Consider the following 14,107-nt stretch of genomic DNA (forward strand, 5'->3'; position numbering starts at 1 on the left):
AGATCTACATTTTTTCAACATTTGAAAGTATGTAAAAAAATGTAGATCTTCTTTTTGTTTGTTTACATTTGAAAATGTGTAAAAAAACTTTGATCTACATGTTTTTTTTATACATATTTGAAAATATGTAAAAAACGTAGATCTACTTTTGGAGCACTATGCATGTGAACATAGATCTGTTTGGACAGTTGGTATAAACCTTGGTAATAAATACCGACAAGTTGGTTTAGAAAGACACGTAAGCAAACACTATAACATATTTATTAGAAAACGTTTCGGTCCTGGGACCTTGATCACTTCTAACATTGTTAGAAGTGATCAAGGTCCCAGGACCGAAACGTTTTCTAATAAATATGTTATAGTGTTTGCTTACGTGTCTTTCTAAACCAAGGGTTAAAGTGCAGGCATTGTACTCCCCATTTCCAGGACTCAAGTCCAAAGTACCATATACCAAAATATATGAATTTGGTAAGCAACAACCAAGAAAAAAAATTGGCGAGGAAAAAAAAAGACTGGGAGTGAGAGTGATGGATTACAACCACTGTACCAATATAAACACTGTACAAATATAACTACCAGACCAAGCACTGTATGAGAGTGACATAACTGTCACAATCACTCCACTCAATAACAGGTAATAGACACTGCTACTTACTGGTCACCAGGCCTGTGTATTAAACATTGGAAGTATTTATCATTCTCCTCCACTCTAGAGGAACACTGGGCCATAATGACAGCTATAAAATGATCTAGGCCTGTCACCTAACTCTATATTAAGTGTTGACAGGTGAAAAATTACACCTCATAGACAACAGGAAGAGGAAGATCTTTTCTGAAAGCATCTGGTAACACTGAGCACCAGACTGCTGCAAGAATCTTATAATGTCTGAGATATTATGAAATATTTAAAGCATGGAAAAATGAAGGAGTTAAGTCTGAGGAAAACATAGTAGGGAGACCTGAACCTAGTGGCTTGGGAAGCAAGATTAACAAACTATATTCCTAAGTAGGTAGTAGGTTGGTAGACAGCAACCACCCAGAGGGGTACTACCGTCTTGCCAAGTGAGTGTGAAACGAAAGCCTGTAATTGTTTTACATGATGGTAGGATTGCTGGTGTCTTTTGTCTGTCTCACAAATATGCAAGATTATAGATACGTCTTGGTACTTCTACTTACACTTAGGTCACACTACACATACATGTACAAGCATATATGCATATATATACACACACCCCTCTGGGTTTTCTGCTTTTTTCTTTCTAGTTCTTGTTTATTTCCTCTTATCTCCATGGGGAAGTGGAACAGAATTCTTCCTCCATAAGCCATGCGTGTTGTAAGAGGCGACTAAAATGCCGGGAGCAAGGGGTTAGTAACCCCTTCTCCTGTATAAATTACTAAATTTAAAAAAGAGAAACTTTTGTTTTTCTTTTTGGGCCACCCTGCCTCAGTGGGATACGGCCGGTTTGTTGAAAGAAAGGTTCCTAAGTAGGTAGTAGGTTGGTAGACAGCAACCACCCAGGGGATGTACTACCGTCCTGCCAAGTGAGTGTGAAATGAAAGCCTGCAATTGTTTTACATGATGGTAGGATTGCTGGTGTCTTTTGTCTGTCTCATAAATATGCAAGATTACAGGTACGTCTTGCTACTTCTACTTACACTTAGGTCACACTACACATACATGTACACGTTTATTTATACACACTCATCTGAGTTTTCTTTGATTTTATCTTAATAGTTCTTGGTCTTATTACTTTTCCTTTTATATCCATGAGGAAGTGGAATAAGAATCTTTCCTCCGTAAGCCATGCGTGTTGTAAAAGTCAACTAAAATGCCGGGAACAATGGGCTAGTAACCCCTTTTCCTGTAATAATTACTAAAAAGAATAAGAAGAAAACTGTCAAAGTGGGAAGTCTGAATGTGCGTGGATGTTGTGCAAATGATAAGAAAGAGATGATTGTGGATGTTATGAATGAGAAGCTGGATGTCCTGGCTTTAAGTGAAACAAAGCTGAAGGGGGTGGGAGAGTTTCAGTGGAGAGGAATAAATGGGATTAGATCAGGGGTTTCAAATACAGTTAGAGCTAAAGGAGTAGCAATAATGTTGAAGGATAAGTTATGGCAGGAAAAGAGGGACTATAAATGTATTAATTCAAGGATTATGTGGAGTAAAATAAAGGTTGGATGTGAAAAGTGGGTTATAGTAAGCGTATATGCACCTGGAGAAGAGAGAAGCCTAGAGGAGAGAGAGAGATTTTGGGAAATGTTGAGCGAATGCGTGGAGAGTTTTGAACCAAGTGTGAGAGTAATGATGGTTGGGGATTTCAATGCTAAAGTGGGCAAAAATGTTGTGGAGGTAGTAGTAGGTAAATTTGGGGTGCCAGGGGTATATGAAAATGGGGAGCCTTTAATTGAGCTATGTGTAGAAAGAGGTTTGGTAATAAGTGACACATATTTTATGAAGAAGAGGATAAATAAATATACAAGGTATGATATAGCACATAATGAAAGTAGTTTGTTAGATTATGTATTGGTGGATAAAAGGTTGATGGGTAAGCTCCAGGATGTACACGTTTATAGAGGGGCAACTGATATATCGGATTATTATATAGTTGTAGCTACAGTGAGAGTAAGAGGTAGATGGGAAAAAGAGGAAAATGGCAACAACAAGCAAGAGGGAGGAGGAAGTTCGGGTGAGATATAAGCAACTATTGGCAGAAAGGTGGGCTGGTGCAAGTATGAGTAGTGAGGGGGTTGAAGAGGGTTGGAATAGTTTTAAAAATGCAGTATTAGAATGTGGGGCAGAACTTTGTGGTTATAGGAGGGTGGGTGCAGGAGGAAAGAGGAGTAATTGGAAGAATGAAGAAGTAAAGGGTGTGATAAAGAGAGAAAAAGTTAGCTTATGAGAGGTTTTTACAAAGAAGTGTTATAAGAAGAGTAGAGTATATGGAGAGTAAAAGAAAGGTGAAGAGAGTGGTGAGAGAGTGCAAAAGGAGAGCAGATGATAGAGTGGGAGAGGCACTGCCAAGAAAATTTAATGAAAATAAGAAAAAATTTTGGAACGAGTTAAACACGTTAAGAAAGCCTAGAGAATGAATGGATTTGTCAGTTAAAAACAGAGTAGGGGAGTTAGTAGATGGGGAGATAGAGGTTTTGGGTAGATGCTGAAAATATTTTGAGGAACTTTTAAATGACAATGAAGAAAGGGAAGCGGTAATTTCATGCACTGGTCAGGGAGGTATACCTTCTTTTAGGAGTGAAGAATAACAGAATGCGAGTGTGGGGGAGGTGCGTGAGGCATTACGCAGAATGAAAGGGGGTAAAGCAGCTGGATCTGATGGGATCATGACAGAAATGTTAAAAGCAGGGGGGAGGATATAGTGCTGGAGTGGTTGGTCATCTTTCTTTAACCCTTTGAGGGTCGAGAGGCCCTCTCTGAGACTCGTTCTCAGGGTCGGCCAAATTTAAAAAAAAAAAAAAAATTCTTATGAAAAGACAGAGAATCTTTTCCCGATCATGACACCAAAAGTATGAAATTTGATGGAAAACTTACGGAATTATGCTCTCGCGAAGTTAGTGGTCTCGGCGATATTTACGCATTGGCGATTTTGCCCACTTTGAGCCCCATTTTCGGCCTATTCCACTGTACTAGTCGACAAAAAACATGAATATTTCGCTAGAACTCCATTTTTTCTATCGAATGAGTGCAAGAAACCACCCATTTACCAATTTCAACTATCCAGTACAGTGGTCAGAATTTAGCAATTTTGCCAATTTCACACAAATTTCAAAAGATGCCAATTTCCGAATAGGGTCCAGAATAAACAAGACATTACTGGCACTAAAATGACATTTCCTCTGTTCATCAGTCACATCTCAAGGCCCCTCTTACATTCTTTTGCTTTCCACTTTGAATTTTTATTCTCACAAAAAATAGAAGATTTACTGTTATGCAGACTACTGCATTAGTGTAAAAAATGGTATAAACAATATTGGCGCACTTGCGAAAGAATATTAGACTCACCAGTTGACGTGTATTGGACGCTTGGCATGATTTGTTTACTTTTGAACTTGGGTAAAAATCGAACATTTCTGCTATTTTGAGCTCAATTTCAAGGTACTTTTCATTGTAAAACCAGTCAAAATCATCTCAATTTCTGTAATATGTCTTCCATTCTATAAAATGAGACCAAGAAAACTAGAATGCAACAATAAATACCATACAAAAATACAGTGCAAAGTCACTGTTTTATTCCCAAAAAATGGTCAAAGTTTTTTTTTTTCTCATTATGCACTGTGCTGCAGGATATTTTTTATACTGACCACATAGACCCATTCTTTCATATGTAGGCCTACCAGCTTTCTCCCACTAGATTTGAGGGTGCTAGAATTTAGGCGTACTAGTACATCAAAAACCTTTGTTCGCAAGCCGTACTAGTACGGCCGAAACCCTCAAAGGGTTAATAAATGTATGAAAGAGGGGAAGGTACCTAGGGATTGGCAGAGAGCATGTATAGTCCCTTTATATAAAGGGAAGGAGGACAAATGATGAATGAAGTAAAGGGTGTGATAAAAGAGAAAAAGGTAGCTTATGAGAGGTATTTACAAAGCAGAAGTGTTATAAGAAGAGTAGAGTATATGGAGAGTAAAAGAAAGGTGAAGAGGGTGGTGAGAGTGCAAAAGGAGAGCGGATGATTAAGTGGGAGACGCACTGTCAAGAAATTTTAATGAAAATAAGAAAAAACTTTGGAGTGAGTTAAACAAGTCGAGAAAACCTAGGGAACAAATGGATTTGTCAGTTAAAAACAGAGTAGGGGAGTTAGTAGATGGGGTGATGGAGGTATTGGGTAGATGACAAGAATATTTTGAGGAACCTTTAAATGTCGACAAAGAAAGGGAGGAGGTAATTTCATGCACTGGCCAGGAAGGTATACCATCTTTTAGGAGTGAAGAGCAGGAGGATGCGAGTGTGGGGGAGGTGTGTGAACCATTACGTAGAATGAAAGGGGGTAAAGCAGCTGGAACTGTTGGGATTATGACAGAAATGTTAAAAGCAGGGGAAGAGACATAGTGTTGGAGTGGTTGGTATTTTTGTTTAAGAAATGTATGAAAGAGGGGAAGGTACCTAGGGGTTGGCGGAGTGTGTGTATAGTCCCTTTATATAAAGGAAAGGGGGACAAAAGAGATTGTAAAAATTATAGAGGAATAAGTTTACCGAGTATACCAGGAAAAGTGTACGGTAGGGTTATAATTGAAAAAAATTAGAAGTAAGACAGAATGTAGGATTGCGGATGAGCAAGGAGGTTTCAGAATGGGTAGGGGATGTGTAGATCAAGTGTTTACATTGAAGCATTTATGAGAACAGTATTTAGATAAAGATAGGGGAAGTTTTCATTGCATTTATGGAGTTCGAAAAGGCATATGATAGAGTGGATAGGGGAGCAATGTGGCAGATGTTGCAAGTATATGGAATAGGTGGTAAGTTATTATATGCTGTAAAGAGTTTTTATGAGGATAGTGAGGCTCAGGTTAGGGTGTGTAGAAGAGAGGGAGACTACTTCCTAGTAAAAGTAGGTCTTAGACAGGGATGTGTAATGTCACCATGGTTGTTTAATATATTTATAGATGGGGTTGTAAAAGAAGTAAATGCTAGGGTGTTCAAGAGAGGGGTGGGATTAAATTATGGGGAATCAAATACAAAATGGGAATTGACATAGTTGCTTTTTGCTGATGATACTGTGCTTATGGGAGATTCTAAAGAAAAACTGCAAAGGTTAGTGGATGAGTTTGGGAGTATGTGTAAAGGTAGAAAGTTGAAAGTGAACATAGAAAAGAGTAAGGTGATGAGGGTATCAAATGATTTAGATGAAGAAAAATTGGATATCAAATTGGGGAGGAGTAGTATGGAAGAAGTGAATGTTTTCAGATACTTGGAAGTTGACGTGTCAGCGGATGGATTTATGAAGGATGAAGTTAATCATAGAATTGATGAGGAAAAAAAGTTGAGTGGTGCGTTGAGGTATATGTGGAGACAAAAAAACGTTATCTATGGAGGCAAAGAAGGGAATGTATGAAAGTATAGTAGTACCAACACTTTTATATGGATGTGAAGCTTGGGTTGTCAATACAGCAGTGAGGAGGCAGTTGGAGGCAGTGGAGATGTCCTGTCTAAGGGCAATGTGTGGTGTAAATATTATGCAGAAAATTCAATGTGTGGAAATTAGGAGAAGGTGTGGAGTTAATAAAAGTGTTAGTCAGAGGGCTGAAGAGGGGTTGTTGAGGTGGTTTGGTCATTTAGAGAGAATGGATCAAAGTAGAATGACATGGAGAGCGTATAAATCTGTAAGGGAAGGTAGGCGGGGTAGGGGTCATCCTCGAAAAGGTTGGAAGGAAGAGGTAAGGGAGGTTTTGTGGGCGAGGGGCTTGGACTTCCAGCAGGTGTGCATGAGCGTGTTCGATAGGAGTGAATGGAGATGAATGGTATTTGGGACCTGACGATCTGTTAGTGTGAGCAGGGTAATATTTAGTAAAGGAATTCAGGGAAACCGGTTATTTTTATATAGCCAGACTTGAGTACTGGAAATAGGAAGTACAATGCCTGCACTTTAAAGGAGGGGTTCGGGATATTAGCAGTTTGGAGGGATATGTTGTGTATCTTTGTACGTATATACTTCTAAACTGTTGTGTTCTGAGCACCTCTGCAAAAACAGTGATTATGTGTGAGTGAGGTGAAAGTGTTGAATGATGATGAAAGTATTTTCTTTTTGGGGATTTTCTTTCTTTTTGAGTCACCCTGCCTCGGTGGGAGACAGCCGACTTGTTAAAAAAAAAAAATAATCCTAAGTGGTTCATCTAAACCAATGTGGAAAAATAATTTGTAAATTCTGAATTACCTTACCTCCAAATAATTAAATTTTCTAAATAATTTGTATTGAGAATGATCTTATATTCTGATATTTTATTACACAGCAAACATTTAATAATTTTATTAAATATTCCTTATTTAGAATTAATTTTCAAGGAAAAAAATAATTTTTATAATTAGTAACTCATTCCTTATATGCATTATTCAAAATAAGAAAAAATAATACTATATTACTCTACACTGTATATAAAAATTCTTCACTGTAATTCATTTAGGCATGAAGCACCTCACGTGCACCTTGATGTTAGAGGATGGTACACTCAGGTGGCCAGCTTACCTATAGGTTTATCTGGATCATAAAGGGGTAAAGTGGCTGGCGTCAGCTCCTCCTCGCATTCATTCGACTTCTTAAAACGGTACACTTCTTCATGGAATGATGGTTCTGTTGCACATACAAGAAAAATTAAATAACAAAAATCCTATGACACCCATTTATTCAACTATTATACCAACATAATCCCATGACACAGATGCATCTAACTCTTCTCTCTTTTTTTTTTTACATACCAGCCCTCTTCCACCAAGGTAGGGCAACCTGAAAAAGACGAAACACTTACACTATCAATCACTATGTCATTAACTTGCCAGAGGCATGCTGATACTACAGTTCAGATGGTCCTCCAAGCTGTAATATTCCCATTGCTCCTTCAGAGTGCAGGCTTTGTACTTCCTTCCTCCAGGACTAAAGTCTGGCTAACCAACTTCCCCGAATCCCTTCACAAAATGTCCCCCTTCTCACACTCCAATAGCTTATTAAGTCCCCAAAACAATTGGCCTCAACTCACTCCTACCTAACACACTTACACACGCCTGCTGAATGTCCAAGTCCCTCACGTACAAAGTCTCATTTACTCCCTCAAACCAACCTTTCCTAGGGTGATGCCTACTCCACCTTCCCTCCACTACATATTTACACACCCTCCAAGTCATCCTATTTTGCTCCATCCTCTCTATATGTCTAAACCACCTAAACAACCCCTCCTCAGCCCTCTAAATAATACTTTTAGTAATTCTGCACCTCCCCCTTTTCTCCAAGATATGAATTCTCTGAATAATATTTACACCACACATTGCCCTTAGACATGACATCTCCACTTCCTCCAGCCTCTTCCTTGCTGTAACATTCACCCATATAAGAGCATTGGTAGCACTATTCTCATACATTTCCCTTTTTGCCTCTATGGATAATGTTCTTAGTTGCCACAGATGCCTCAGTGCACTACCCACTTTTTTCCCCTTCATCAATTTTATGGTTCACCTCATCCTTCATTGACCCTCTGCCGACATTTCCGCTCCTAAACGTCTAAATCATTTACATCCTCCATTCTCCCTCTCTAATCTGATAATAGATCTTTCTTTACCTAAATCGTCTGTTACTCTCATGACCCTGCTCTTTCGTATGCTCACTTTTAGTTTCCTTCTTTTATATACCTTCCAAATTCGTCCACCATCCTTATCCAACTGTTATATCTACATAATCCTCAGACACTGATTCATTCAACTGTTATACCTACATAATCCTGAGACACTGATTCATTCAACTTTTTTTTTTTTTAACACGTCAGTTATCTCCCACCGAGGCAGGGTGACCCAAAAAGAAAGAAAATCCCCGAAAAGAAAAATACTTTCATCATCATTCAACACTTTTACCTCACTCATACACTATCGCTGGCTTTGCAGAGGAGCTCAGACACGACAGTTTAGAAGCCCCTCCAAACTGTCAATATCCCAAACCCCTCCTTTAAAGTGCAGGCATTGTACTTCCTATTTCCAGGACTCATGTCTAGCTAACCGGTTTCCCTAAATCCCTTCACAAAATATTACCCTGCTCACACTCCAACAGCTCAAAATTCTGAGACCCTGATTCATTCAACTGTTATATCAAAAATGCTTCCATACAGTATAATACTATAGCTGCATACAGGTTTTATTTTGATTCACTGTTATGTGATGTGTCATTTATATCAGCCACATGAACTTGGAACAACTTACAGAGTGTATTGAAGATTTCCATTAAGACAAACTTAAATGTTTATGGCCTTACTGAGGTTAGTGTTGTGGCCATGGGCCTGGAACACTACTCCAGCATGACCTAAATGAGGCTATTGTTGTAGTCATGGGCTTGGAACAAAGATCCAGCATGGCCTTAATGAGGTTACTGTTGCAGCCAAGGGTTAGAACACAGCTCCAGCATTGCCTTAATGAGGTTACTGTTGCAGCCATGGGCCGGAACACAGCTCCAGCATTGCCTTAAAGAGATTAGTGTTGTGGTCATGGGCCTGGAAGACAGCTCCAGCATAAAACAAGGAACACCTATGTTGTCCTCCACCTTTCCTCTCTAATTTTTCCTTCACTCATCTGGCCATACTTACCAGTTTCTAGTCTCTTTTTCTCCTCCTCTTCTTCCTTCTGAGCAATCTTCTGAGTCTCCTGTTCGATGTCCCACTGGTTCTGTGTGAAGACAAAAGTTGCTCTAAAAAATGTACACAATACACATCAATAACAGAGGGGCACAAACTATAGCCCATAAACTGACAGTCCAACATTCGAGCCTCTTGTTAACCCTTCTGTTTATTCATTTACAGCTGTTTATTACAATTTAATCTGAGTTCATAATAAAAACATACAATAACTTTAAAAAGGCTAAACACTCATATTATTAAACTAGTCTCTGAATTCCTTCACAATATGTTTAAGGTAATATTGCAGTGTCTATATTTAACCTCTTTCTTTCTTCTTTCAACACACTGGCCGTATCCCACCGAGGCGGGGTGGCCCAAAACGAAAAACGAAAGTTTCTCCTTTTACATTTAGTAATATACACAGGAGAAGGGATTACTAGCCCCTTGCTCCTGGCATTTTAGTTGCCTCTTACAACACGCATGGCTTATGGAGGAAGAATTCTGTTCCACTTCCCCATGGAGGTAAGAGGAAATATACAAGAACTAGAACTAGTAAGAAAATATTAGAAAACAAAGGGGGGTGTGTATATATATGCTTGTACATGTATGTGTAGTGTGACCTAAGTGTAAGTAGAAGCAGCAAGACGTAAATGAAATCTTGCATGTTTATGAGACAGAAAAATGGACACCAGCAATCCTACCATCATATAAAACAATTACAGGCTTTCGTTTTACACTCACTTGGCAGGACGGTAGTACCTCCCTGGGCGGCTGCTGTCTACCAACCTACTACCTAAGTTTATTTTCTTCTATCCTCTCTAAATGTCCAAACCACCTCAACAACCCTCCCTCTGCCCTCTGGATACTACTTGTAGAAACCCCACAACTCCTCCTAGTCTCCAAGCTACAGATTCTCTGCATTATATTCACACCACACATTGCCCTCAGACACATCTCTACTGCCTCCAGCCCTCTCGTTTTTGCAACATTCACTACCCCTGCTTCACACCCAAATAAGACTGTTGGTACCACTATACTCTCATACAGTCCGCCTCTTTGCTTCCATGGATAATGTTCTTTGTCTCCGTAGACTCCTCAGTGTACCACTCGCCTTTTCCCCCCTTCATCAATTCTATGATTCACCTTATCTTTCATAGACCCATCTGCTGACAAGTCCGCTCCTAAATATCTGAATACATTCACTTCCTTCACATTCCCTTCCTCCAATCTGATATCTTTCATTACCTAAATTTTTAGTTATCCTCATCACCTTGCTCTTTCCTACATTCCCTTTTAATTTCATTCCATTACATATCCTTCCAAACTTGTTAATCAACCTCTGCAACTTCTCTTCAGAATCTCCAAAAAGCACAGCAAAGAGCAACCATGATAACTCCCAATTTGTGTTACATTCTTTATCTCTTAACCCAAAACCTCTTGTCAACACCCAAGCATTCACTTCTCTTACAACCCTATCTATAAATATATTGAATAATCATGGTAACATCACGCATCCCTGTCTAAGGCCTACTTTTACTTGGAAATAATCTCCCTCTCTCCTACATGCTCTAACCCGAGCCTCACTATCCTCGTGAAAACTCTTACCTGCTTTCATTCACCTACCACTTATTCCATACATTTGCAACATCTGCCACGCTGCTCTCCTATCCACCCTATCATATGCCTTTTCCAAATCAATAAATGCAACAAACACTTCTTATCCTTATGTAAATACTGTTCACTTATATGTTACACTGTAAACACTTGGTCTACACACCCCCTACCTTTCCTAAAGCCTCCTTGTTCATCTGCAATCCTGCTCTCTGCCTTACTCTTAATTCTTTCAATAATAACTACCATACACTATCAGGTACACTCAACAGGCTTTTTATTTATTTCAATATGTGTCCTGTCTCCCACTAAGGCAGGGTGGCCCAAAAGAGAGAGAAGACAAGGAAGAATCACCACTAGGTTGTGAAGTCAGCCATCTGGGTGTTCATAGCTACCAGCACGAGCCCATGAATAAGAATATCTTCCTGTCTCTACAGACTTATTCAGCTATATTTTTTACACTCTTTTATCCCCTTTGCCTTTATAACTATGCATGCTTTCTGCCAATCCCTAGGTACCTTCCCCTCTTCCATTTTTTTTTTTTTCAACAAGTCGGCCATCTCCCACCGAGGCAGGGTGACCCAAAAAAGAAAGAAAATCCCCAAAAAGAAAATACTTTCATCATCATTCAACACTTTCACCACACTCACACATTATCACTGTTTTTGCAGAGGTGCTCAGAATACAACAGTTTAGAAGCATACACATATAAAGATACACAACATATCCCTCCAAACTGCCATACATTTACTAAATAAAAGCACCAACCATTCCAAAACTACATCACCAAATGTTTGCTTTTAACATTTCTGTCTTTATCCCATCAATCCCAGCTGCTTTACCCCCTCCCTTTCATTCTACCCAATGCTGCATGCACCTCCCCGCACACTCTCAACTGACTCTTCCTCACTCCTACAAGATGTTACACATCCTTGCCCAATGCATGAAATCACAACACCTCTATTTTCATCAACATTTAACAATTCCTCAAAATATTCCTTCTAACTTTCCGATACTTCCAACTCTCCATCTAATAACTCTTCTCTCCTATTCTTACCTGTCAAATCCATTCATTCCCTAGGGTTTCATAACTTATTAATCTCACTCCAAAACTTTTTCTTGTTCTCAGCAAAATCTGTTAGCAGTATCTCACCCACTCTCTCATTTGCTCTGCTTTTTCATTCCTTCACCACTATATGAAGGCCCATTAACCCTTTGACTGTTTTGGCCATATATATACGTCTTACGAGCCAGTGTTTCAAACGTATATACACATACTCAATAATTCTAGCGGCTTCAAATCAAGCAGGAGAAAGCTGGTAGGCCCACATGTGAGAGAATGGATCTGTGTGGTCAGTGTGCACCATATAAAAAAAATCCTGCAGCACGCAGTGCATAATGAGAAAAAAAAAAAGACCGTTTTTTTCAATTAAAATGCCGAGTTTGTGGTCTATTTTCATATAGTATTTATGGTGCATTCTCGTTTTCTTGGTCTCATTTGACAGAATGGAAAACATATTATAGAAACAGAGGTGATTTTGATTGGTTTTAATATGAAAATAGCCTTGAAATGGAGCTCAAAGTAGGGGAAATGTTTGATTTTTGCCGATGTTCAAAAGTAAACAAATGATGTCATTGTCCAATAAATGTCCAACTAGCCATTCTAATATGCAGTCATGAATGGGTTGACATTATTTATACAATTATTACAATACTGCAGTAGTCTGCATAACAGTAAATCTTCAATTTTTTTTTTTAATAAAAATTCAAAATAGAAAGCAAGAGTAATTTCAGAGGGGCCTAGAGACGTGACTGATGAACAAAGAAAATGTTATTTTCGAGCCAGGAATGTCTGTCTTGTTCATTCTAGACCCTATTTTGAAATTGTCATATTTTTTAATTTTTGTGAAACTGGTCAAATTGCAAATTTCTGACCACGTTATTGGGTAGTTGAAATCAGTAAATAGGCAGTTTCCTGTACTCAATCGATAGAACAAATAGAGTACTAAAGAAATAGCTATGAGTTTGATCGACTGGAACAACGGAATTAGCCGAAAATAGGGCTCAAAGTGGGCGAAATCGCCGATTCATCAATATCACCGAGGTCGCTAACTTCGCGAGAGCGTAATTCCGTCAGTTTTCCATCAAATTTCATTCTTTTGGTGTCGTTACAATAGGGACAAAATTCTCTATCATTTCATAAGAATTTGGGGGGGGGGGGATTTTGCAACACCAGGAGACACCTCAGGATTTGGGGTTGCGACAGTCAAGGGGTTAATGCTGTGTCAATGTCTAGTATACTGTGTTTCCTCATTGCTCTTACTGTTCAAGAAGTATTCCCTGATTTTGCTCTGACTTCGATGTATGTACAGTTTCCATTTGTCCTTCCTTTCTCTGAGCCTCTTACCTGATAAGGTGTTACTCTTAACCTTATATACTGTACCTCCAACAGTTGCCTTAACCTTATATACTGTACCTCCAACAGTTGTCTTAACCTTATATACTGTACCTCCAACAGTTGTCTTAACCTTATATACTATATCCCCAACAGTTTTATTAAGTGATTGTCATATGACCTAATGTTCTGTGCATGTATGTAATTATCCTCATCCACTCTGGAATATACTTTTTTAAAATCTATAAATGAAAAACAGATCCTATTCCTTATAAGGAACTGCTCACACATGTACTTGCATGTAAACACTTGCATGCTCATAAATTTTTAAGTCCTCTCTCTTTTTCTGTGGTCATAAATTGTCTTTACAATTACACTATTAAATTACCTATATGCCATACACTTCAGATGACATTTATTAGACCTTTTTCCCTACAATTCTTTGCACATATATACAATTTCCAATTTAGTAAAACCCGACATTATCTTTGCCAATTCTTGGATACATTTTGTTTGTTAATACATACAATACAAAAATGGGCCAACCACAGGAACAATCTCTCCCTCATTTTCAGTTGTAAATTCCATCCTCTCTTAACGGATTTCACTATAATACACAAATAACCCGCACATAAAAGACAGAAGCTTACGACGACGTTTCGGTCCGAGTCGGACCGAAACGTCGTCGTAAGCTTCTGTCTTTTATGTGCGGGTTATTTGTGTATCGTTCCAGTCACGGTATTGTGCCTTTTTGTTATTCACTATAATAAAAGAACA

The 14,107-nt window shown here is 38.7% G+C and overlaps 1 protein-coding gene across 1 annotated transcript in view; it reads right to left on the reverse strand.

The window, feature by feature from the left end:
• Positions 1–14,107, reverse strand: part of LOC128698628 (glutamic acid-rich protein) — a 144,591-nt gene that overhangs the window by 32,254 nt on the left and 98,230 nt on the right. The window contains exons 12-13 of the mRNA XM_070104015.1: positions 9,295–9,373; positions 7,200–7,304 (exon numbers count right to left, since the gene is read on the reverse strand). Coding sequence (XP_069960116.1) covers positions 7,200–7,304; positions 9,295–9,373 — 184 coding nt within the window. The remainder of the gene's footprint in view (positions 1–7,199; positions 7,305–9,294; positions 9,374–14,107) is intronic.

Source organism: Cherax quadricarinatus, chromosome 88 (genome assembly GCF_038502225.1).
Source record: "Cherax quadricarinatus isolate ZL_2023a chromosome 88, ASM3850222v1, whole genome shotgun sequence".
In the NCBI taxonomy this organism is placed as follows: domain Eukaryota; kingdom Metazoa; phylum Arthropoda; class Malacostraca; order Decapoda; family Parastacidae; genus Cherax; species Cherax quadricarinatus.